The sequence below is a fragment of the Dermacentor albipictus genome, chromosome 4, assembly GCF_038994185.2.
Source record: "Dermacentor albipictus isolate Rhodes 1998 colony chromosome 4, USDA_Dalb.pri_finalv2, whole genome shotgun sequence".
In the NCBI taxonomy this organism is placed as follows: domain Eukaryota; kingdom Metazoa; phylum Arthropoda; class Arachnida; order Ixodida; family Ixodidae; genus Dermacentor; species Dermacentor albipictus.
The window spans coordinates 74,842,103-74,864,590 of record NC_091824.1 but is presented as its reverse complement, the minus strand read 5'-3'; the positions used below and the strand labels follow the sequence as shown (position 1 = coordinate 74,864,590).

Genomic DNA, 22,488 nt, shown 5'->3' with positions numbered 1-22,488 from the left:
CCCCGAACTTTCATTGTGTCTACATACACTTCTTGGGCCTATAAACAAGCGCGAGCATATACTTGCGCATATCATAGCGAGTCCTCCTCGCTCACTCCGGTTAAGTATCGCTTCATTTTTCAATCGATTCTCAAAAATTCAAATCTTCTACAACCTTTGTTTCCCACGTTTAATGCATTACATTCGCTGCCGCGACTCAGTGGCTCTGACGTTCTCCATGCTAAACAGGAGGTCGCAGGTTCGATTCCTCACCGCGGTGGTCACATTTGGATGGGGACGTAATGCACAAAGCTCGCGTATACCGCGCTTTCGTTCGCGCTGAGGAACCATAGGAGCTGGAAAATTAGGAGACCGGCACCACGGCGTGCCCATGCACTGGCCCAGTGCCCCGGATGCATGCCCCCAGTGCAAAGGACACGGGCGTTTTTTTTTTCTTTTTGCATTTCGCCTCCATCGATATGCGAACACCACAGCCAGGATGTGATCACGCGACCTCCATGCTTAGCAGCGCAACACTACGGCGGCTAAGCCACCGTGGTGGGTAATGAAGACCGAGCGTCTTGATAGAGGTTTATTTCCTGTAGTTAACCGGATTTCTCCATTCGCTCTATTATCTACAGGCATATGTTCAGCCTTTTGAGGTCAAGCATGAAGTTCTTCAAAGGGACTGCTTCTTTCTCTACAGCGAAGGAAACAAGCCACGTTTCAATGTCACGCACATTCATGCCCCGCTCCGTCAGCTGTATAACAGCTCGTTTTACTCGCATCAAGGGTGTTTAGTCAAACAAGCCAGCATATGTTTTGCGTGGGAACGTGCAAATTTTATGTCTGCAGCAAAATGGGCGCAGACCGTCTTCTAAGCAGATGGTCTTAGCTTCGCTGCACGAAACAGCTGCTTTTCTTTATAAAGAAAAAATGAAAAAAGGAGTGATGATCGTGGGTTGCTTAGTGCCACACGTATCGTTCGTTCTATTCCTTCCGATGGATACTCGCATGGCGCCTCTGCGCTTAGATACGAAGGACTGACCCACACACCCGAGTCCGCATCACACATGTGACGTAGAAATCATCCTAGCACTCGTAGGATGCGAAACGAGGCATCGAAATTTGCTTACCAAGTCCCCCTTCGCAAACAATCGGGGCGACACCACGGCGCCTTTCGAGTTCTCTGGTTCGTTTCAGTGTGTGCCACGAGTTCGGTGAGTCATTGTACATGTACTTTCTATCTAGACCTCTTTTCCACACCCCGCAGCATTTTTTTGGTTGCCGACAGTGGAAGCGCCTAGCTGCTTGAATATACGGGTTAAATATTCAGGCAGACGTTTCTAATGCTCACGCTATCAGCGGGAAGAAACGTAACACTAAGAGAGAGCTTAATCTGGAATTGCTCATCCTTCACGTCACTGACAACTCTCTTTAAGAAAATGTATGGCAGTCTTCACCCCGCCCACGCAAAATTGATTCGTGTTATTTTCAAGGGTGACCCGAGCGGTGACCCTATGTGTGCGAAATGAAAAAAAAAGACAAAACAAAGGAAAAGAAAAACCCTCGTGTAATTGGATTTAGCTGTGCGTGAAAGAACACCAGGTGGCCAAATTAATTAGGAGTCGCCCCCTATGCTGTGCCGAACACACATATCGTGGTTTTCACACGTAAAACCACATAATTCAACTGAGCTGGTACTTTTCTTTACTGTGGACAAGCGCTGGTGGACAGCAGCGCTGCATAACACACAGCGTAGAGCGCGCGGTGGAAACAGTTTTCAGTAGTACATGCTGCGATTTCCACGTCAGCAACTTCACCGCTCGTCTTGAGGTGTACGTGCGTCCGTGGGTCACGTCCAGCTCCTGACCAGACTGGGAACTGGCGTGATAGGTGAACGTATCGGTGCGTGCGCTTCTCAACGCGCTTGGGTATGGCCAGAGCTTGGCTGTACACACAGAGCTATGAAAGCCAAACGCTTGTCGCAGGCGCGCGTCTACTAGGTATCCAAAACGTTTTGCCACTTTCGTGGTCTCCCTATCGGATGGTGTCATCGTGTTTCAGTGGCGCACTCAAACTGCCGCTGCGCCTCCTGTGCGCTGGTTCCCCATGTAGGCACCTTGCGCTGTACATTTCCGCAACTGACAGCAGCGCTAGAACAGACAGCTTATCGCACGTTCGCTCTTGCGACAGCTCCCAATCACTCGTCAAGAGACAAGAGTCTCCGAAGCCCGAACACGTCGAAACGCACATGCTCCGAACGACTTGGGCATGCGATCGAGATCAGAGGAGCGAACGTTCAGGAGGTTTACATGAACCCGACAGAAGCGGGTCGAGTCGACTTGTCGAGCTTGAATATGCCTGTCGAGCTCGTGTAAACTCTAACCAGTCAGGCTGAGTCAGTCCGACTGCATGGGGTAGGTTGTCCCAGCCCGACCCGATTGCAGCGTGCATGTAAACGCGGACAGGTCGGGCCCGCCAGTGCCGAGACTTGCGCGGGACCATCGTGACGTCACCATTTGTACGCCGGCAGCAGGAATAGTATCGGGCGGAGGCAAAGAGAAGCACTGCTCGGTAGAGCCTCATGATAGCGATAAGAGCCATGAAATGGAGCTGTTGCAGACGGCAGCAGGAACCGGAAGCCCAGTTCTAACGCGTTGATATCGCGGATCAACGTTGTCTGCGGTCGCTGTCCATACTCGTCATAAGCGAGTTTATGTAAATGCGGTCGCGTCGGGTTTGGTCAGCCCGATTTCAGACTCGACCCGATCGCGTCAGGTTCATGTAGACGTTGCCAATGCTGAACTCCAGCTGGACAAAACTCTCGGTGCCTGACGCTTAGACGAGCGACGAAGCGTGGGCCGCTGTCACTTGGAATGTCGTGTCATTTCTCTTCGCATCCCCAGCATGTGGTGTCGGTGATGCTGGTGTGACAAATAAGAGAATTGCAGCGTCCTCCGGCCGTTGCAAGCTGCCTATATGGACACCGAAACATCGATCTTGTCGTTGCTTGGTCAATGAAAATATTTAGTGATGGGTTCACCTGGCCAAACGGCTTTCCCTCAAAACATCGACTAGAAAAGTTGACACGCCCTCAAGAAATAGAAAAAAAAAGAAGAACAGCGCAGACCCATGCACTATGAGAGTCGGTGTAGGCGAAGCTTTGTTGAGCCGACAAGACGAAACGGAACCTGCTCGTAATGGTCATCAGCCGCTGTGGTGCACCTTGCAAAGTTTTGTTCAGGAACGATATTCTCGAGCGATCACTTTAGGCGATACCATCATTTTACGAGATATTGCGTGACGTGGACCTTGGCCGCGTCAAAGTTGACGGCCGATAGCTGTTCAGTTACTGTGCCAAGAAAACGAGCTTGGCGCAGCGCCAGAAACACTGTCAGCCGTATGCGCCGACGCGTCCGGTTCCGAGTCACGTGAAACCGCGCCAAACTGATCATATCTGCGATAGCGACAGTATGGTGGCCGCACTCGCGGACAGCTTTCTGTGGTAACGAAAGGAAAACTACGGGTGCAGGGCTTCAGCACATGTGTTACAACGCCAATTATTCTGGCAGCTTTCACGTGCGCCGGTTTCGCGTTTGCCCAGACGCGGAAGGTAAAGGCCGCAAAATAAGTCAACTTGGAACACTCGGTGGTCTACTTCCTCTTATCTAGCTGTTGCTAAATAAGATGTTTAATTCACGCGGATGAAAATGGGGCACTTTTTCCAGGCGTGCACTCGCTTGTGCCATTTTGCCTTTGTAGCTTTCCATTCATTGCCACAGAAAGTTGTCCGCGAGTATAGGGTAGCGACAACCACTTGGCGAGGCAGACGGCGACCATGTTGACGACGACATGCCATATCACGGAGGGGTAAGCGTAGATGCTTCTCTTTAACACGGGAATAGTTAAGGCAGACGGTGGGTTGTCATTTATAGACAATTTGGTTACCACTTTGTTTTCGTGTAGGCCTAGCGGCTTTTATGGCTGTGTAAATTCCACGTGCTGTCCTAGAAAAAAAAAAAAAGTAGATTTCAAGTTTATTACCGGTCCTTAGTTCTTTGCGATTTGTATACTTCTTAACCTTTGCATTCAGAAAGCATGTGGGATGGACCAAAAGCTGTAAGATGTCTGTTTATGACAATCTATATTTCATAGAGTTCACAGGAAAGCTCCTGTACACATTGCATATACTACCCTGACACATTCTTGGGAGGGTATCCTGACTAATATAGAGATCCGGCCAGCTACGCAGCCAAGAAAAACAGACGTATGAGACCAAATAAACAAATTGGGAAAGTGAGTGAAGGTGGGGAAGCTAAAATAACGTATTGAATGCGCACTTAGAGCGAGGGTTCTTGATGTTTCGAGCACAGCCCGCTACATGTCGGGCAGAAACCTTGCGATAGCCTTGACAATTAGCCGACCACCTCGAATAATGCACCAAGGTCTCAAGTTTTCGGACCTTTCGGACAAAGGTCGCTTCTCAAGCTCGAAAAATACTTTGACAGCGTTTGTCGTTTTTCTTAACATCGCGGGTATGCTGTGGCAGTACATGTTTTGTGTGGTCCCCTAGCGGCGCGAAACGTTAATGAACTGAGTCCGACCCGCTTGGTTATAGCGCTATCATCACGGGCGCTTCTTGGAAAGTAAACAAGTACAGAACAGACAGTAAAATTTGTAAATTGCCACTAGTGTTCAACATAATATACACAAAAAAGGGGGTCGATGAGGCGATACCTACGAAACGCGCAAACATTGAAGGAGCCGTGCCGGGCAAGCCCCCTCCACCGCGCTCCTCCTTCTCTCCCCTTACCTAAGTTAGACCTTCTGCTTTGCTACCTTAAAGTTCATCTGAGCCTTCATCGTGATTGGCGCACGAAAATCCACTCGCACCAGCAGTCTTTGGTCGCACGGAAAAGTGTCCATTGCAAAATAAAACAGCCCTGCGGCGTAACTCTCTGGTTCCACAAAGTAGATGGTTCACTCGCCACTGAGAATGTTTTCGGCATCTGATACTGCGTGAGCCGTGCAAATTTCTTGCTGCAAGAGATAATGCGCTGGTTATTGCCGTTAGTGTTCCGCTTTCACGGAGAAACCGCCAATATATATTTTTGCAGGCCAATACGACTACCGAAAGTGGCGTCCTGTGGACAAAACATCGTAAGTGATATATGTTCCTCGCTTTCTTTTTTTTTTCTTAGTTCTAAGTCACCGCTTATACTGACGCTGCTTTTCCTCTTTGTCTCTCCCCCTCTTCCACATTCGGCAGCATGCGGGCAGACCCAGTTTATACCCCGCATCATAAACGGTCTTCGCGCTCCAGAGCACCGATACCCATGGGTCGTAAGTGCCAACTGTCCGGGAAACAAATGCTGGCAGTTCAGTGTATAGAGCATAACTTGAAGGTTGTTCGAATCGGTGTGGCTTCATCTTCGAAACAGCGAGACAGGACGTGACGTCGAGAGATGTGAAAACCACGCGATTACGCTGGAATCGATGCCAAGTAATGTACAAATGCCCGACGCGCTTGAAGCGTAGATCAGATTTCGGCGATCGCCGACTGCGCATATACCATTGTCGTTGTTCTCTCAGCGTCACTTGCCTTAAAGAGTCAGCTTTGTGACTCATAGTTTTTTGCTACTGTCTGATCCTTCGCTTTAACTATAACGTGATAATATCATTTCTAGGTATGTCGTAATCTTGAGGGCTATGCAGTGGTTGTGCTTCCCATGTTGTTGTTTCGCATATCTGGTTATCGCCGACAAGTTGAACTCCGTCCTTTATATTTTGCTCTCTTGTATAAAATGTATCGCTCGATAATCGTGTATGTATAAAAAAATGTGCCAGCGCGGTCTCACGTTGCTTTTGATTACGTTCCGCTGCGCTGTTTCGAAGATTGATGGCACATCCGACTGGTCGTTCCCGAGTACTCGTGCCTAGCTTCATAGGTAGCTTAACAATGTAGCAAAGTTTTATCGCACAGAAGGCGTGGTTTTATAATGTTCAAAAATCCAGAAAAACGCTACCAAAGTTATCTGTGTGCTTAATACAGCATTCTTGTCGTTGTGCACGATGACCGAAGCACTCTGGCAACGCTCTGAAACGACTAGTCGAATAATTCATAAGCAGAATGTTTTTTACTAAAGCTTTTGTCAGATTTTCAGGCGAAAGCCTTAGATCTATATGTTTCAAGGTTGCGTTGTGAGGTACAAAAAATCGGAGCGCTCGTGCGACTGCTCGCGCGTTCGTCTTCTTCTTCCACATCCCTGCTACATCGATTCCGCTAATCATAGCAAAGAAAGGCACAGTTAAATAATCGTTAATCGAGGTATTTAAGGCACTCGAACCCACGACCCTTGGTGTTAATTAGGGCCAAGTTGATTAGGGCTCAGTTGATTAAGGTAGCTTTAATTAAGTCACTCGAACCCATGACCTGTAGTGGGAAAAAATGAGTAATAAGAAGTAACAAAGCATTCGAATGAGAATTTCAAGTAATTAAATGTCTCTTGAGTGCACAGTCTTTCACCTTCATCTTCTTTAGCGTATGCTAAAGTGACTGTCGACGTTTTTATTCAAGGACATACTAAACACAGGAACGTTCCCTTTGGTTAAAAAGGTCTAACGATTTAAAACAAACATTTTACACTTAAGAGAAAAAGTCGAGTTCCAGTGATTCCTGGGACGAATAGTAAATAATTCAATTGATAATTGAATATTGAAATAATTCTAGAAATTGACCTAAATTGGCGAAATTTTCAGACCTTGGAGTATCCAGTTTCAGATTTTAAAGCAAGTAATTATTTATACATGCAACAAGAAATATATTAGTAATCTATAAGTTGCAACGCATATAATTATTAAAGGCCAACTGCAACAAAATTTCCCTTCGGATAAATTTGTTGTAAATGACCAGTATGTACCATTGCAGCATACTCTTGGCAAAGCGGCATGGTGGGTAACTGCGTAATTATCGTATTAGCAGCCGTTAAACATCACCTAACCAGACGACGCGTGTACTCGGCTGCCGTTATGTCGTAAGTGCCAGCACGCCGCCTCCGAGAGTTTTCAGCATGCCGCGGGCGCCGCCTTATCTCGGAGGTCATGCTGAAGAGCCACGTGTTCTACGTGATGGATCACTTCTGGCGAGCGGTAATGTTGGCGTTTTCTGTTATAGCATTGGTTTCAAAAAATGGTTACTTTAAAAGCTTTTCGGGATGCTTCCGTTCCTGTTTCAAACTCAAATTTTGGAGGCTCACATCTACATCTACACTAATTCAGACTAGGCTTCTCACACGGCCCAAAATTTCGTTGCAGTCGGCCTTTAAAGCGTTCAATGTTGTACTCTGAAGGCTTTACTCATCCTCTGGGTAAAATAAAAGGTGATGCAAAGTTTTTTCTGCATGCCTAAATTAGGCACAGTAAAAGCATGCATTTTCCAATAGTAAAGCACCCCGCATGGTTAGCAAGCCCGTTTACCTATCAGCTGCCTTGCGCATGAGTGTACCTGACTGGTTTTAGGAGGCGGAAACTAGGAGGGGGAATGGGAGAGGGTATCGCCGTGCCGCCAAATCAGCCCCGCTCTCGTTCTCGGAAGCCTGTGATATCCGCGCGTCCATCGTATACTCCGGGCCTGCACAGAACTAGTTCGGCGCCGTACTGCGTTGTATTGCGTTGAAACCTCTTTGTGTGCTCTTTAGGCCTTAAGTTATTGAGCGCTATGATGCGTTATCTCGTTGTTTGTCAGGTAATGGTTCAAGCTAGGGACGAAGTGAAGAAGCTCACGGGCATCTGCGGTGGCACTATCATCACCAGCAAGCACGTGCTTACCGCCGGACACTGCTTGTTTCTGTGAGTGTCAACGCCGTGTTCTCGCACACTCAAGCGCGTGGATACTTGGAGCTCAGGCGTATCAACTTTAGTCAATATTCAACCAATCTTTAGCGTAATCCGCACCTGATCACAATTATTGGAAAAGTAACGCAAGTGTTTTGTACAGACTACAGAGCTAACAAAAGCCAAGATCGCCATCCCACCGTTCGTTTCCTTAAGCATGACTTGCAGGTCACCTTTTTCATTCTGGTCATACTGCAATAAAGTATGTGCACGTCGTTGTAGAAGCTCAAAGAAAACTCCATGATTCTGCATGAACATGTTAGTACGACGTGGCTTCTGAGAGCTGAACGATTACGAATCCTGCGCGGAAGTAGCAGACAAGTTAATAGTAAGTTTGTCATAGTTGTACACATGCGCAGTGCACAAACACTACTGCAGAAAGTAAAACTAATTGACCTGGAATTCGAAAATTAATTTTCGTCTGATATTAGGAGATGGATTTTTTTCATGAATATCAATATTCGAATACGTTGTGGGTATTCGGGAAGCTTGTGTACAGATGATATGATGTAGGTATCCAGAAGCGGAAAAAGGTGTATGATGTGACAGAGTCCGAATTTATAATGCATAGTTATTTGTTTTGAATAGGTTGCAATGAAGATAAATCCGAGATGGACGGATTGCCCGAGGGTGAGAGGAAGTAATTATTACGATTGTTAACAAAGTAATAGCATGAAGACGAGCGTTTACGAAGTAAATCGTCGTGTAAGGAGCAAACGTTTGGAAATGTCCCTTTACTATGTTGCCGTCGATATTTTTCTGCTTCATTTTGAAAGTTACTGAAGGCGTAGCTAGCTATGCGGTATAGGAGACACTCAAATTCATTGCAAGGGATACGTACTAGAAATTCTGATGAACGTTCTTGTCACTATTTTCCAGGCCAAATCACCGTGGTGGTTTAAGTGCTGTGGTCACAGGAAATGTATCACAATAACTTGCTCAAAAGTCCGTAATCCTGCATTTGATTGTGCTTCAACAGCCTTGGCATGCCACCCACTTTCGGTGGATTTTCGTTGGACGATCTCGAGAGCTCGCTGGAAATATTTGAAAGGGTCGATATCTTCAACAAATGGAACCACGAGGATAAGTTCCGCCGTGTATACTGCTCCTCAGAAAGCACCGCCGTGATTTGATTCGAAAATCGGATGTCCACTCTAAGAACGTAGGACTTTTTTGGCAAAGGCTTCCTAAGAACCTTTACGTGCGGGGTCCGAAAAGAAAGGGCCGAGGCCCTACAGGAAACCCGAGTGCATGCGAGCTATCCAACAGCTGTCTAACCAGTAGATCGCCGTCTGTTCCGCCACGCGGACCCAGCACTGTTTGAGGAGAAGAAATTTCGTCTCCTCATGTCGTGTGTAAAGGAAGAACTCTTCGCCAGGTTGATGTGCAACCTTCCCAGGCCGTAGCAGAAGTTCTGTCAGAAGTCATGACGATTGAGAACACGCTGGAAAACGAACACTAGACAATACTATCACCGTTCGGTGCCAGCCTGCTCAAAGGTTCAAGCACTCTCGTCCAACAGCCAGCGGGAGACGATAAGAGCAGTTGTGCGCCAACCACTATGAAGCATGTTCCCAGCATCGAAGCTCCGGGTTGCTTCGATTTCCGACGTCGTTCGCCATGAGATGCAACAGCCTCGTGGAGTTCCAGAACTACAGCCCGAGACAACGCCGCCTCAGCGAGAAACGATTTTCTGCACCACCACCATCGCCTGCCGTCACGTTCTCCCTCCATACCCGTGCCGGGGCCCCGTAACTCTGCAATTAAATCGTCAGCAGCCACCGGCGCCAGTACGCCCGTTTATTCCCCGGTGCAATTTCTCAAGGCAGATGGACGTTGGTTCGCTCCAGACCGCCGACCGCTATGTTATCGCCCCGGTGAAGCGGGCCACGTTACCGCCGATGCCCGTACCGCGAGATGGGAGTGCACTACGCGTCGCCGTGAACTCGCCGCGTCTACCGCGCAAGGCGAACGACCTCGTGAAATTACCGGCTACCTCCATGGTAGCAACTCAATGGAGGTCTCGACGACCTTCCTGTTCGCCGCAACAAGGTTGCTACTTTTCGCCGTACCGTCGACCCTGCACTGGCCCAACTCATGGCCGGTCCGTTAGCCCTTATCCGGAAGAGCGAAAGCAGCAATCCGTGGAGGTGCGGTTGCTGTTCGTCAAAATGCCGAAGATCCTCGGGCGACGACGAACACGCTGCAAGGACGATCTTGACGACGTAGCGTAGAGCAAGTGCATAGAGCGGCTCTACGGCCGCACATAGTGCAATATCGTCTGTTCATCTGTTGTTTATCGACGTTCGTCACAGCGATAAACCTTATGGCTGAACACCAATAAACTTCAGGTAAACATAAACAAAACGAAATATCTGTAATTCAAATAGAACGGAATGATACCCCTCTCGAAACTACATTGACAACTTCAAAAAATTTAACACCGTACAGGGATCACTAGTTAGATTCTTGGGAACCGTATTCCATGAGAAGCTGTCTTGGTCATCGCACGTAGATGTTTTCTGGAACAGTATTTGTGGTGTTATAGGCGCGTTAAACTGATTGCAAGATTTGCTACCGATAACCATTTACAATGCACTTGTATACAGTCTTGATTTACTTATACCGTTTCGTGGCTCGCTCGACAACTATACACAATCATACTTAAGGTCTCTTCAAACGCTTCAACACCATGCGCTGTGCGCCATAGAAAACTTGGGACCGAACTGAGTATACTACACCATACATTACAAATATACAATACTAATAAAATATAAAATACTAACAATATTAAAACTTCAAACAAACAATTTATTTCTAAAAACATCACGGCCATTCTGGGCAGAAAATGTTCCCCTGAAGGAAATACTGTGGGAAAATGATTTGCCTACGAGTTCAGAAAAAAACAGTCTATGGAGATCAAAAATTGGCATTACAGCCTATTAAATTGGGGTCTTTCAAAACCAAGTAAAAAAAAAAGACGATGAAGGAATTGTTAGCAGAAGGCTGATGGAAGTGTTCACCTTCGAGTGTAACAATGTTTCATACATGTTCTTTTGTATTTCATGTCCTTAGCAAACTACGTAAGACAGAATTTTGTTCCGTAAACTATGTATACATGAACTGTGTAAAAACATGTATATATTAAGTTTCGTTTCATATGCGCTTTGTTGAGTGTCTTTCTTCGGTTTTTACCGTACTGCTGCTACTGTACGGGTGGCACAATTCAGTCAGGCAATCTGTAATATCGTCTCAAGTTAACGAGTAAATAAATAAATAAATAAATAAATAAATAAATAAATAAATAAATAAATAAATAAATTTTCGTGCTTGTTGGGGTATCTGGCCTCCGTGGAATTTCCGCTTCGTAGCCCGTCTCGCCCAGGCGTTCATCTGTCATTGTGCCGTCGTCGTCTGGTCGTCGTCCCACCATTGTAGACGTGACGGTGGGCATCGCTCCGTTGTCGTCGTGCCATCATCACACTGCCTTCGTCGCCAGGCTGTCGACATGCCGCCTTCATCACCCCTCCGTGGTTGCTTGGTGACTATGGTGTTGGGCTGCTAAGCACGAGGTCGCGGGATCAAATCCCGGCCCCGGCGGCCGCATTTAGATGGGGGCGAAATGCGAAAACACCCGTGTACTTAGATTTAGGTGCACGTCAAGGAACCCCAGGTGGCCCAAATTTCCTGAGTCCCCCACTACGGCGTGCCTCGTAATCAGAAAGCGCTTTTTGGCACGTAAGACCCCGTAATCTAATTAATGCCTCCTTCATCACACTGTCGTCGTCATTTCGCTGCCGCTGCCGCTGGGCTTGTGGATGGATGGAATAACTTTATTGAAAGGTCCTGCAAGCTACGGGGCGCAAGGTCCCATGGAGCGAGCTACTCCCACGTTGGGACCGGGAGTTGTAACAACTCCCTGGCCGCATCGTGGGCTCGGCCCAGATGCAGAAGTTCGAATCATACGCAAAACAAATACACATTTCAGCAGTTTAACACGACGCAGCTGTAGCGTTTGACGCGGACAATCGCACTATCATAATTTTTGCCAATTTTTTTATGCTCCAGATGGCAACTTAGGAATGTTTTAAACTTTCTTTGCGAATTCCTGCAGACTTGGTAGACCGTGGTTGCTGTTGATTCTACTGCCTCGGTGAATAGCTGACGCTCAGTACAGCACGCATGTAAAGTATTGCTTTCATTGGTGTTTGTGCTATCCCTTCAGATCTACCAGTGACCGAGTATGTTGTATACGGAATTAATAAGTCAACAAAATGTGCGTAGATGTCTTCACTACAAAACCAAAACAAAAAATGCGGATCCAACGCACATGATGAAATATACGGGAAGCGAAAATATCGTGACGATGTCATATAAATGCTATAAAGCTAAAGTTGTGAATCTTCTGCTCCAGGGTTTGCAGCACGTAACCGTAATGTGCCTGCCAGGCAAATCCGCCAGACACGCGGCTCACGCGACAACGGATTACATTGTCTCCGGGATCGGCCCAGTTATTACACCAACTCCGGGATCCCAGCCGTTCACTACTGCACCATATCTATGAGCGGCCAGAAACCAACCGATGAGACACGCGGAAGTCCCGGGAAGGAAGACACAGAAAACTTCGCTTTATTAAATTATGCGCTCGAGGGCGTTTCCTTTTTTAAACAGAAAGTATAACCGCGAACTGGCGCATATACCAGTTGAGATGCCTTACTGAATTTTATCACTCCGAGCTTCTCCGCAGCCACGGACAGCGGTCCCAGCTCTCGGTGCTGTACGGACACACGACCCTGGCGCTGTCGAGGCGGGCCTCCGTGATCGGGGAGGTGTTGCACCCCGGATACGAGGACAAGACGCTCAAGAACGACATCGCGGTGCTCGAGCTCTCGCGTGAGCTGAAGTTCTCGGATCACGTGCAGCCCGTGTGTCTGCCCACTGAGGATTTTCCTCCGCTGCCCGGAACCTTCGGCATCGTAGCCGGGTGGGGCTACACATCAGAGAGTGAGTAGCCGCCCGGCGTTGCAGACTGTTGTCGATGCCGAGTGTAGCCCCACTCGGCATCGTAGCCGGGTGGGGCTACACATCAGAGAGTGAGTAGCCGCCTGGCGTTGCAGCGGTTGCAGATGAGATAGATAGATAGATAGATAGATAGATAGATAGATAGATAGATAGATAGATAGATAGATAGATAGATAGATAGATAGATAGATAGATAGGTAGATAGATAGATAGATAGATAGATAGATAGATAGATAGATAGATAGATAGATAGATAGATAGATAGATAGATAGATAGATAGATAGATAGATAGATAGATAGATAGATAGATAGATAGATAGATAGATAGATAGATAGATGAGGCAGAGAGACGGCTTTATCTAGGGAGCGGAATACATTAGAAGTACGTCCTAACTTGCGAAAATAAGCGCGGGCAAGGCGGTGCGCTTAAAAACGCGCGCCGCGTTCCCGAAGGCCAGACCACTGCGTGTTCGTGGTCGCGGAGAGCGGCGGGCAGGCGAGAGTTCTCGCCCTATCTCGAGATGCCTCGGGAGCCCGCGAGCATTACCGCGCGTTTCAGTCGTTCCTCCCTGGCTGCTGGGACACGGCACGCGCTCCGGTCGGGCTCCTCGGCGAAAGCAGTGACCTCACCGCACACGTGACGCCTTCGGCGACCGTGATTGGCTCGCTCGGGTTTGCGGAAACGCGGCGCCGCGAAAAAATGGGTTCGAGAGCCATCCTCGCGCGGCAGAGAATTCTTGCCGCGAAAGGCCCTTTATGCGCGTTTATGGGCGTTTTTATGCGCCCCGCATTGCGCGCGCTTATTTACGCAAGTGACGACGTACCTTAGGGCGGAAAAAATCACTGCGCTCTGGATCCATCGTTCCAAATTTGATTAGGCTTGTTCTATTTAACTTAAAGATAGAGTTAATTCTAATGATAGCAGCGACCATATTTGAGAATTAGGCCATCGATTTTCTTCCCAAAGATTAAAAAAAAAATGGCTGTGGCTTAGGTAAGGTTAAGCCCAGGATGCGAAGCATACTAGCCTTTATTTTAGTTGTTGAACCACTGTTTAGCCTGGTGAACTGCTGTTGCTTGGCTATATTTGGTTCGGCTAGACGAAGAAACAACTCGTGCATTACTGCTTCGCCTTCAAGAGTGGAACGCGACAGCGTTCCCGTCGACCCGCCAAGGGGTGTAAGACAATGGGCTACAGGGCAGCGACTACGCGCCCCGCATTGGACGCGGTGAGCGTCGAGCAAAGCAGCGTTCGGCGCGGCAACGAAATGTGCGCCTCAGCAAGAGACGCACGCCTTAGAAACAGCTCGTTTCTAAGGCAACACCGCATTCACTAGAGGCGCTTTTGTACCGCTTTGAAGCATCGTACTCGTGGCTCAGTGGTAGCGTCTCCGTCCCACACTCCGGAGACCCTGGTTCGATTCCCACCCAGCCCGTCTTGCAAGAGTTGAGCCAAAGCCACTTCTCCTCTGTCGTGACGTCACGGTGTCACGTGGTTTCAAGGCGACACCGCCGCGCCTGAGGAGCTGGGTTGAGCTCTCGTAATATGCTTCGCATAATAAGATTAATAACGCAATCTGGTATTATTAACCATGCAGCTGATGACAGGGAGTGCCGCCCACACGAGAGCGAAGAGATTGTATGTACATCCCGCTCACTAGAGACTGTGCTAGGTGACAGTATGATTTGTATTTTTGAGGCTTTCTTCTACAGAACTGTGAAGTGATTTTGTATATTGTATGTACCATGTATTTCTTACGTCATAGTGTTACTATGAAAACGTTGTTTGACAAGTCCTGGTGCTTGTATGAAAACGTTATTTGATATGTAATCTTGAACCCTGTGTGTTGTAGGTTAGGGCCATTCAAGAGAGGAGTAGTCGGCGCCTTAAATTGTGCGTCAACATATCCTTGTATCATATCAATAATAAAAACATATTGAATACTCAATTGCACAAAATATATATTTCATTACTTCTGTCTCTGGCAATAGCGTGATGAGTCCGTGACATTCTTGTGCATCTGTGTGTTGTTAGGATTGGGAGGTCAATCGCATCGCTCGTAATCAGTTGTCAAGATTGGAGTCGGGCATGAATTAGATGATAGCTGGCCTATGCCGTCGTCCAACTTATCCACGCTGAGGACGTTGTTGAAGGGAAGGACTGCTTCTCATCGAGAACGAGGAATATGGGTTTATTACAGTATCTACATCAGGACGTTGCAGTTCATCAGTCTAGCATGACTGCGAGAGAAAGTACACTGAGCAGCCGCACAGCAGCGGTTTATAAACACTCGGTTGCCCCCTCGATGCCAAGGTGAGGGACACGTTCGATCAGTAGACGTAGACAAGCCCCCTCCCTGCGCGAGGGACTGCACACACACACACTTCCGCACAGGTTCATGGTCCTCAACCGACGTCAGATGGTCTCCGCAGAACTCGGGGCTTAAGTCAAGAAAGGCGCATTTTATTCCCCGAGCTGGCCCCCCGCAGCGCGCGCGCCGGTTGTCCATTGTCTTGCGTCTTGAATGGCGCGTGGGAAGGGCCCTCGAACTACGTTCCCTCGGGGACTCCCTTGTTCACAGCAGACCAGGTCGGCGATGGCGGGTTCAGGCACAAAGCCTGCTTCGTCGAACTCATCTTGGCTCCAGCGACGGAGAGTAGAGGACGCGCGTATTGTTCTCCACTCACAGTCGACTTAGTGACGCCGTGGCTAGAGGTTTGCGGTGGCGTTCAGGAAACGTTGACGCCCGCTGTCGCAACTGGCTGGCAAAACTTCCACCTCAGCGGGCCGTTCTTAACAGTGTGTGTGTGTGTGTGTGCCTGTGTGCGTGTGTGTGTGCGTGTGTGTGTGCGTGTGTGCATGTGTGCGTGTGTGCGTGTGTGCATGTGTGCGTGCGTGTGTGTGTGTGTGTGTGTGTGTGTGTGTGTGTGTGTGTGTGCATGTGTGCGTGCGTGTGTGTGTGTGTGTGTGTGTGTGTGTGTGTGTGTGTGTGTGTGTGTGTGTGTAGTCGAGCAGTGGTGACCGTATTGTGCTTTGTTGTTTCTTTTACCAGTTGTCGGTAATTCCTTTGAAAAAAAAGTGATCATCTAAATAAAAATTCCGCTTTCTATTAATCCGCATAATCCATTTATGTTTTTAATGCAACAGCTTTCATTTCAATACGCTTTTTTAAAGAGAGCATTTCTCTGTTTCATGTTTATTTGAGGAAAGAAGCCAGAGTTCACCCCCAGCAGCTAAAGCTTCCTGTTAACCTAAATTGAAAACTGTTTGCCAACTGCTACTTTACACTTTCCCGAAGGGAATGTAGGGAGCGTTAATATGCACATATAGATAGAAAGTCGAAGGAGTGCCAGAATAGTATGGTCGATACCTGTTTCATAGGAATCGGCAGAACACGAAAGCGAAACGTGTCTTCATAGAAGCTGTTGCATGTTGGCTTCGCAACACGCAACTTCGTCTCCTTCAGCGAAAGGTGCACGATTTGTGGGTCGGCGACCGTGTTGCAGGTTTGCTTGGCGCGCGCCGTCCTCATGGCGAGCGGCGTCCTGCTCCATAGTGTCTTGGGCAGCCAGACGAGTTGCGACGCACTCAGCTTCAGGAATGCGAGTGGCAGAGTTTGCAGCGTGCTCTGTGAACGCGCGAAGGCATTCTGCTTCACGCTGGTGTGTCTCTCGCCGGACTAAAGCGAGCATCGCCCGTCGACGTCGTTGCCTTTCTGCGCTGCTTAGCGCAGGTGTTTTCTTGGTTGGCGCCATCGCAAGTGAAGCAGTAGGTAGCGTTTAAGCACTGCTGATGCATATTGAAGCTGCACTCCAGTGAGCAGGATTAGCTCCAGCTAATCGGATGCGAAAGACAAGCCATGTGCGGAAACGGCGCCGTCACCTCAGCAGAAGGCCTACACTGCCTACACCGCCTACACCAGGCTACGCCGCGTTGAAGACTGCGCTGCGCTGATACTGGGCGCTCGTTAGTATCATGATATAGTACTTCTCTTCACCACTCCTAGATGGCGGCGGCATCCATGTCAAGAGACTGGGACAGGAGTGCTCCCTATCCCAACTGCTGTTTATGATGCACTTGATAAGGGCTGAAAGGGCGCTACAGGGAAGTAATATCGGGTTTAATGTCTGATACAAACAGGCGGGCATAACAGTAGAGCAGCAGCTTCCAGGTTTGTTTTTTGCGGATGACATTGTGTTGCTAGTTTACGTGATAAGTGATGTGCAACGTTCGGCTCATATCTGTGGACTGTGGAAAAATCAGGTGTTACGATATTCAACGAAAAAAGTTAACAGACAGTGTCAGTACAGAGCCAGGAAATATATCGCGTAAAATAATATAAATACCTCGGCATATGGATAACCGAAAGCAATAGACATATGGAAATAGAAAAAAAACACTAAAGGGGTAGAGAAATGCAGCCATAATGAAACACAGAGCGCTATGGGGATGCAATAGGTACGAAGTGTTCTGGGGTATGTGGAAAGGTTTAATGGTTGCAGTACTAACATTTGGAAATGCGGTTGTTTGCTTGAAATTAGGGGTACAATGAGGGTTCGATGGCAACGAAAGGTCAGTGGGACGACTCACATTGGGCGCTCATGGGAAGATTACAAATATGGGCTAGACACGTTTTGAAGTGAGGGAAGCTCACAGTAAAATTGATTATGAAGAAGGACTATGGAGTAAAGTAAATTGACCGGGAGAGTGTTCGGGTGTTTGTGCAAGAAAAGCATTAATTCACAGTGGAGGAAAAGAACTAGGAAGCTTACCAGCAAGTATGCGACCTGTATGGTTAGCAACATAACAAAGAACGTCAAGCGGGAAGTCAGAGAAGCTGAGATAATTTCATGGGTCGTGGCAGTTGAAAAGAAACATGCTATGAGTAACTACTTAAGAGGAAAAAACGAAATCAGGAAAGAAACAATTTATGATAACTCAAAGGGAAGCTCATTACTTGTCGAAGCGAGATCAGGATGCCTTAGAACACGTACTTATAAAGCGAGATATAAGAAGGAAGAAGACGTATGTGCTTGCTGCAGTAAAGCTAAGGAAACGATGGAGCATGTTTTATTAGAATGTGAGAATGTATGCCCAGTGGTCGAATTAGGCACCTCTGACCTCCTCGAAGCCCTCGGGTTCAGCGAGAGCATTGGGAAAATAAACAGGTCCGCAATAGACATTAGCAAGGGGCGACTGGAAGATTGGTGGAAGGCAAACGACAAACGGAAGCGCACAAGAACAAAGATCCTAATACAGGCTAGAAGAGATTGGTTATGGGAATTGATCGTGTGCTTTTTTTGTCCTTTTCCGTTTCTTTCTTCTTTTTGAACATAGGTAGGACATTAGGCAATATAATAACAAGAGCTTGGTGGCACGACCCACCACACCGTTCCGAAGTGGACGCTTATAGCTCCCATCGATCCATCCATCTATCCAGAGAGAGAGAGAGAGAGAATATTTTACTCGTTCGCAGCGACGTCACATCCGTTACAGGAAGTTGATGGTGGACACCTGGCAGAAAATACTTTCGTGGTTAAAAAACAAAGCGGCAGCATGCGACGTTGCGCCTTTTCGGTTATGCAACTTCGCTTTCTCTCTCTCTCTCTCACTCTTTCTCGCTCATAAACACCACACAATGTAGGACTTTTAGAGGTGGTCACGCAGTGTAGTTTTATTTTGAAATTGTAGTGACGCCCATTCTGCTTTGTGAACTTGGCTGACGCCTTTAGGCCAGTGCCCCACTTGTACCCTTTGCTTCGTGATCCACCCATTGTCTAACTCCTTTGATTTGCCACGCAAAAGGAGCTTTTGGGTGTTGTGAAACAACGCTCACTATAGAGAGAAGGTGCTCTAGTTTCATGCAAATTTCTATCGAGAAAATTTGATCTCTGTAGCCTGCGACCACGCCGCTGCTGTACGGCAGACGAAAGCGAAAAAATTGACATCCATCCGATAGTAGGAAGACACTGTACTGAAAAAAAAAACCGTATGGGTTTCTCAGACAGAAAATTCGGGAGCTCAAATTCGAATTTATTGTGCCTTACTGGAATAGTACAGAGCTGTGCATATACAGAAGGAGGTTCCGTGGTTTATACTCACAGTTGGCGGGACCTCCTATACGAGTGAAATGAGTAAAATGCAAAGTGAAAAAAAAATGACCTTAGCAAAAAAATTCTCATATGACGCAAATGAATCGTATGTGTTCTCATCTGTCATAAGAGATCATTTGATATGTGTCGTATGCGTCGTATGAGAATTTTTCAAAAAGGAAAGCAAGCGAAAGAGAGGTGAAATTGCAAAATATAACAACAAAATAAGAAAATATATATATATATAACGGCATCAAAACACCACGGTTCAATATGGTAACACAGGAAAATGTTCACAGGTATACGGGATTGGTCATCGTTAAAAAAAATATGTTTTAACGTTCTCTTACACGGACTTTACATATTTCATATGCGTGCTTAAACTGTTACAAAATCATGTTCAGGCAAAAAAACAAAATTTATGTGTCACAATAATACGGATAGTAGTCAAGAGCAAGTTACGATGGTTTTAAAAAAGAGATGTCGGGTTGGTGCGGGGGATTGAAACCCGGACCAACGCCTTTCCGGAGCGGTCGCTGTAAACCGTTTGACCTAGGGCCAGCTGGTAACAGTGTGATGCCAGTTTAATAAAGTCGAAGCGTGGGAACTCTGGAGGCCGCATAATTGAAGTTGTAGCCAGTATAAGCAACTAAACTATCTCAATACCCGCCGCGGTGACTTAGCGACTATGGTGTGGCGCTGCTACCCACGAGGTCGCGGGATCAAATCTCGGCCGTGGCGGCCGCGTTCAGTGGTAGCGAAATGCAAGAACGCCAGTGTCCCGTGCACTGGGATTACGTTAAAAGTCCCCTGGTGGTCGAAATTAATCCGGAGTTCTTCATTACTGCGTGCCTTATGTTGAATTCGTGGTTTTGGCCAGCAACACCCCGGAATTAAAAAAAAAATAATGATTGATAGCACTGCAGGCTTATAAACTTGCTCATGACAACCATGGGTGAACTTTGCAGATTCTTATTTCAAAAAAACTGTTTTAGGCACAATTGCAGTCCAGACGTTGCTACACTGCTTTATGCCATCGACAAGTAGACAATTGTCTTAAAATTTCTTGTTATACGCACGAAACGGAGCGACGAAGCCCCGTGGAGGACCGTGTGCACGGTAAGTTTAGGTAGCGTAGCAACGATCTCTTTGATATGAATGTTTGCAGGTGGACAGCAACACCGCAACCCGTACCTGCTGTACGTCACGCAAGTGATCAAGGGGGAGGAATACTGCAAGGCTAAAATGGAAGGCTACTACTACAGTCCGTCAACATCGTTCTGCGCCTACCGTTACAGCTACGACGCTTGCCAGGTACACATAGAAGCGCCACACGCGGTTTCAGTCATTGTAATCTTGAACTTTTGATGTCCAGGAAGAGCTAGCTTGGAGACGACGGTTAAGCAGTACTTCATTGTAGGGTGACATTCGCGCTTCATTGCTACGTTTTTTTTTTTTAGGTCCAGGTCAGGACGTAGAAATGTCCAGGAGCTCCAGGTCTATAAAGCAAACAAAGATACCTGACTGGGTGATGGGTTCCTGCTGCGAACTTAGCACGACGTCACAAAAATAAGCACTCTGAAAACGAAAAAAAAAATGCGAGTGCCTGCGTGGATGCTACTAAGCGAAACTTGAACAATCCACTAAAACATGTAGTTCCTTTAGTATCTAGTGATACTAAGGCAACATTGAAAGGAAATTTGAACAAGCAGTATCACATCTATGTGAGACGATTGCCTATGCGGGATAAAATCTAATCATACTACCTCGTTTAATTTGAAGCGGAGCAAACATAAATTGCAATGCCCTCTCCGTAAACGAAGGAGGACCAGCGAGAATAGATGGGCACCGCGTGAATATAAGTGTATGTGCAGCATTAGGGCAAAGAAAGCGATAACTGCATGCAAAGCCTGTGCAACTGAGGCTAACAAATGACTAAATGCAGGCGAGCTTGTTGGGCAGCCTCGGTACGTCAGCTAGCGACCCGCCAAACGCAATGAAAAACGCCATTTCATGCGTTTTCCAGTGCTTTAAAGAAATATGAGAAATTAAGAGAGAAGAGGAAAGACGAAAGGACAGGTAAGACACTGGGCAAGTACCAGCGTCCTAACTGCCCTTTCGTCTTTCCTCTTCTCTTAATTATTCATGTTTTTTTAAAGCGTGGCAGAATGCGTGAAATGTCGATATTCCTACTAGCCCAGCCGTCCGCTTTAAATGAACGACGCGGCTTGATACCACATTTTTTTTCTCGTGTCACTTTTCTACGCTGGCGTCTTCAACGTTACCATGGCTTTACGATGAATGACGTACTTGCCCATGTATCACCTAATAAGTGCCACTTGTGCTGCCTTGAATTATGAGCATTTGTAGTTCTGCTGCGCTAGCTATTATTATTATTATTATTATTATTATTATTATTATTATTATTATTATTATTATTATTATTATTATTATTATTATTACTGCTACTACTACTACTGCATTAGCTGGCTCCCGCTAGAGAAATGAGACTCTTCGTTTCCAGATTAATCTCTTCTCTTCCCAGGGCGACTCAGGTGGCGGCATGATGGTTCTGCACGATGAGCGGTGGTTCACGGTGGGAATAATCTCGTACGGCGTGGGCTGCGCTACCCCTGGCATGCCGGGAATCTACACGGACGTCACCAGATACGTCGGCTGGCTCCGCCACGTGCTGCAAGACTATCTGTGAAGAACGACGTCGCCTAGACTAGAGCATCGTAACACAGGCTGCGGCAAAACCGAGCATCACCGATATCAAGTACATGACGAAGAGCTGTAGCCACGTGAAACCAGCTGTGTCTTCTTTCTTTTTTCGCCTCAGTGCTCCCTTCAGTTGATAGTCAGCGTTCGTGTTGTCCACTTCTCTACTCTTGTGTCCTGTCTGCACGCCTCACTTCTTTTTTGCATAATGAAACCAGCTGTCTGTCGTCAGTCTTATCAGTTTCAGTTTTCAGTTTATTATTCGTTCATAACAATTGGTTACAAGAAATGGTATACAGACAAGGGTCCCAAAGTAAGAGACTGCACCGGAACCCTTGAATTAGAATTACGTAAAAGAATAAAGCGGAATGCAGAGCAGAGAAACGAAATATGAAATAAGTAAAATATAACGAAGAAACTGAGTGATGACACACATAAAGAACGACCGTTCTTTTAATTGAGACCGAATCATTACTAAATTTGGATAACCTTGGTTAGAGTATTAATGAACGCGGTGTCAATCGAAAAAAAAATGTATGGGTGTGCCAACAAAACCGTCGGGTGAAGGGCTTCTGAGGAGCTGATTCTTGCGCAGATACATATATATATAGAAAGTAGGTCACTGTGTTCAGCATCTCTAACTTGTCAGCCAATCAATCAATCAATCAATCAATCAATCAATCAATCAATCAATCAATCAATCAATCAATCAATCAATCAATCAATCAATCATTATTCAAAATACCTCGTGATGTGTTACCTGCTGAAGATGTACC

At 46.9% G+C, this 22,488-nt stretch overlaps 1 protein-coding gene across 2 annotated transcripts; it reads left to right on the top strand.

Moving 5' to 3' along the window:
* Positions 1 to 934: 934 nt before the first annotated feature.
* LOC139059145 (serine protease 33-like) lies at positions 935 to 21,943 on the top strand. 2 transcript variants are annotated; one of them, XM_070537128.1, is made up of 7 exons: positions 935 to 1,199; positions 5,100 to 5,142; positions 5,252 to 5,325; positions 7,727 to 7,830; positions 12,623 to 12,879; positions 20,160 to 20,305; positions 21,537 to 21,943. In XM_070537128.1, exons 1-7 carry the CDS (start codon positions 1,086 to 1,088, stop codon positions 21,699 to 21,701), a joined length of 903 nt encoding a protein of 300 aa, XP_070393229.1. In that variant the 5' UTR covers positions 935 to 1,085; the 3' UTR covers positions 21,702 to 21,943. The 2 variants fall into 2 exon arrangements, with proteins under 2 accessions (XP_070393229.1, XP_070393230.1); XM_070537129.1 differs by lacking the exon at positions 935 to 1,199 and adding an exon at positions 3,533 to 3,852.
* Positions 21,944 to 22,488: the final 545 nt, after the last annotated feature.

What these genes read in the sequence shown, in the direction of transcription:
- LOC139059145 (XM_070537128.1), top strand. Translation starts at nt 1,086, where the DNA reads ATGCGAAACGAGGCATCGAAATTTGCTTACCAAGTCCCCCTTCGCAAA. An exon ending in AGCACCGATACCCATGGGTC is followed by an intron (nt 5,326 to 7,726) that starts GTAAGTGCCAAC and finishes GTTGTTTGTCAG; the next exon opens with GTAATGGTTCAAGCTAGGGA. An exon ending in GTGGGGCTACACATCAGAGA is followed by an intron (nt 12,880 to 20,159) that starts GTGAGTAGCCGC and finishes GAATGTTTGCAG; the next exon opens with GTGGACAGCAACACCGCAAC.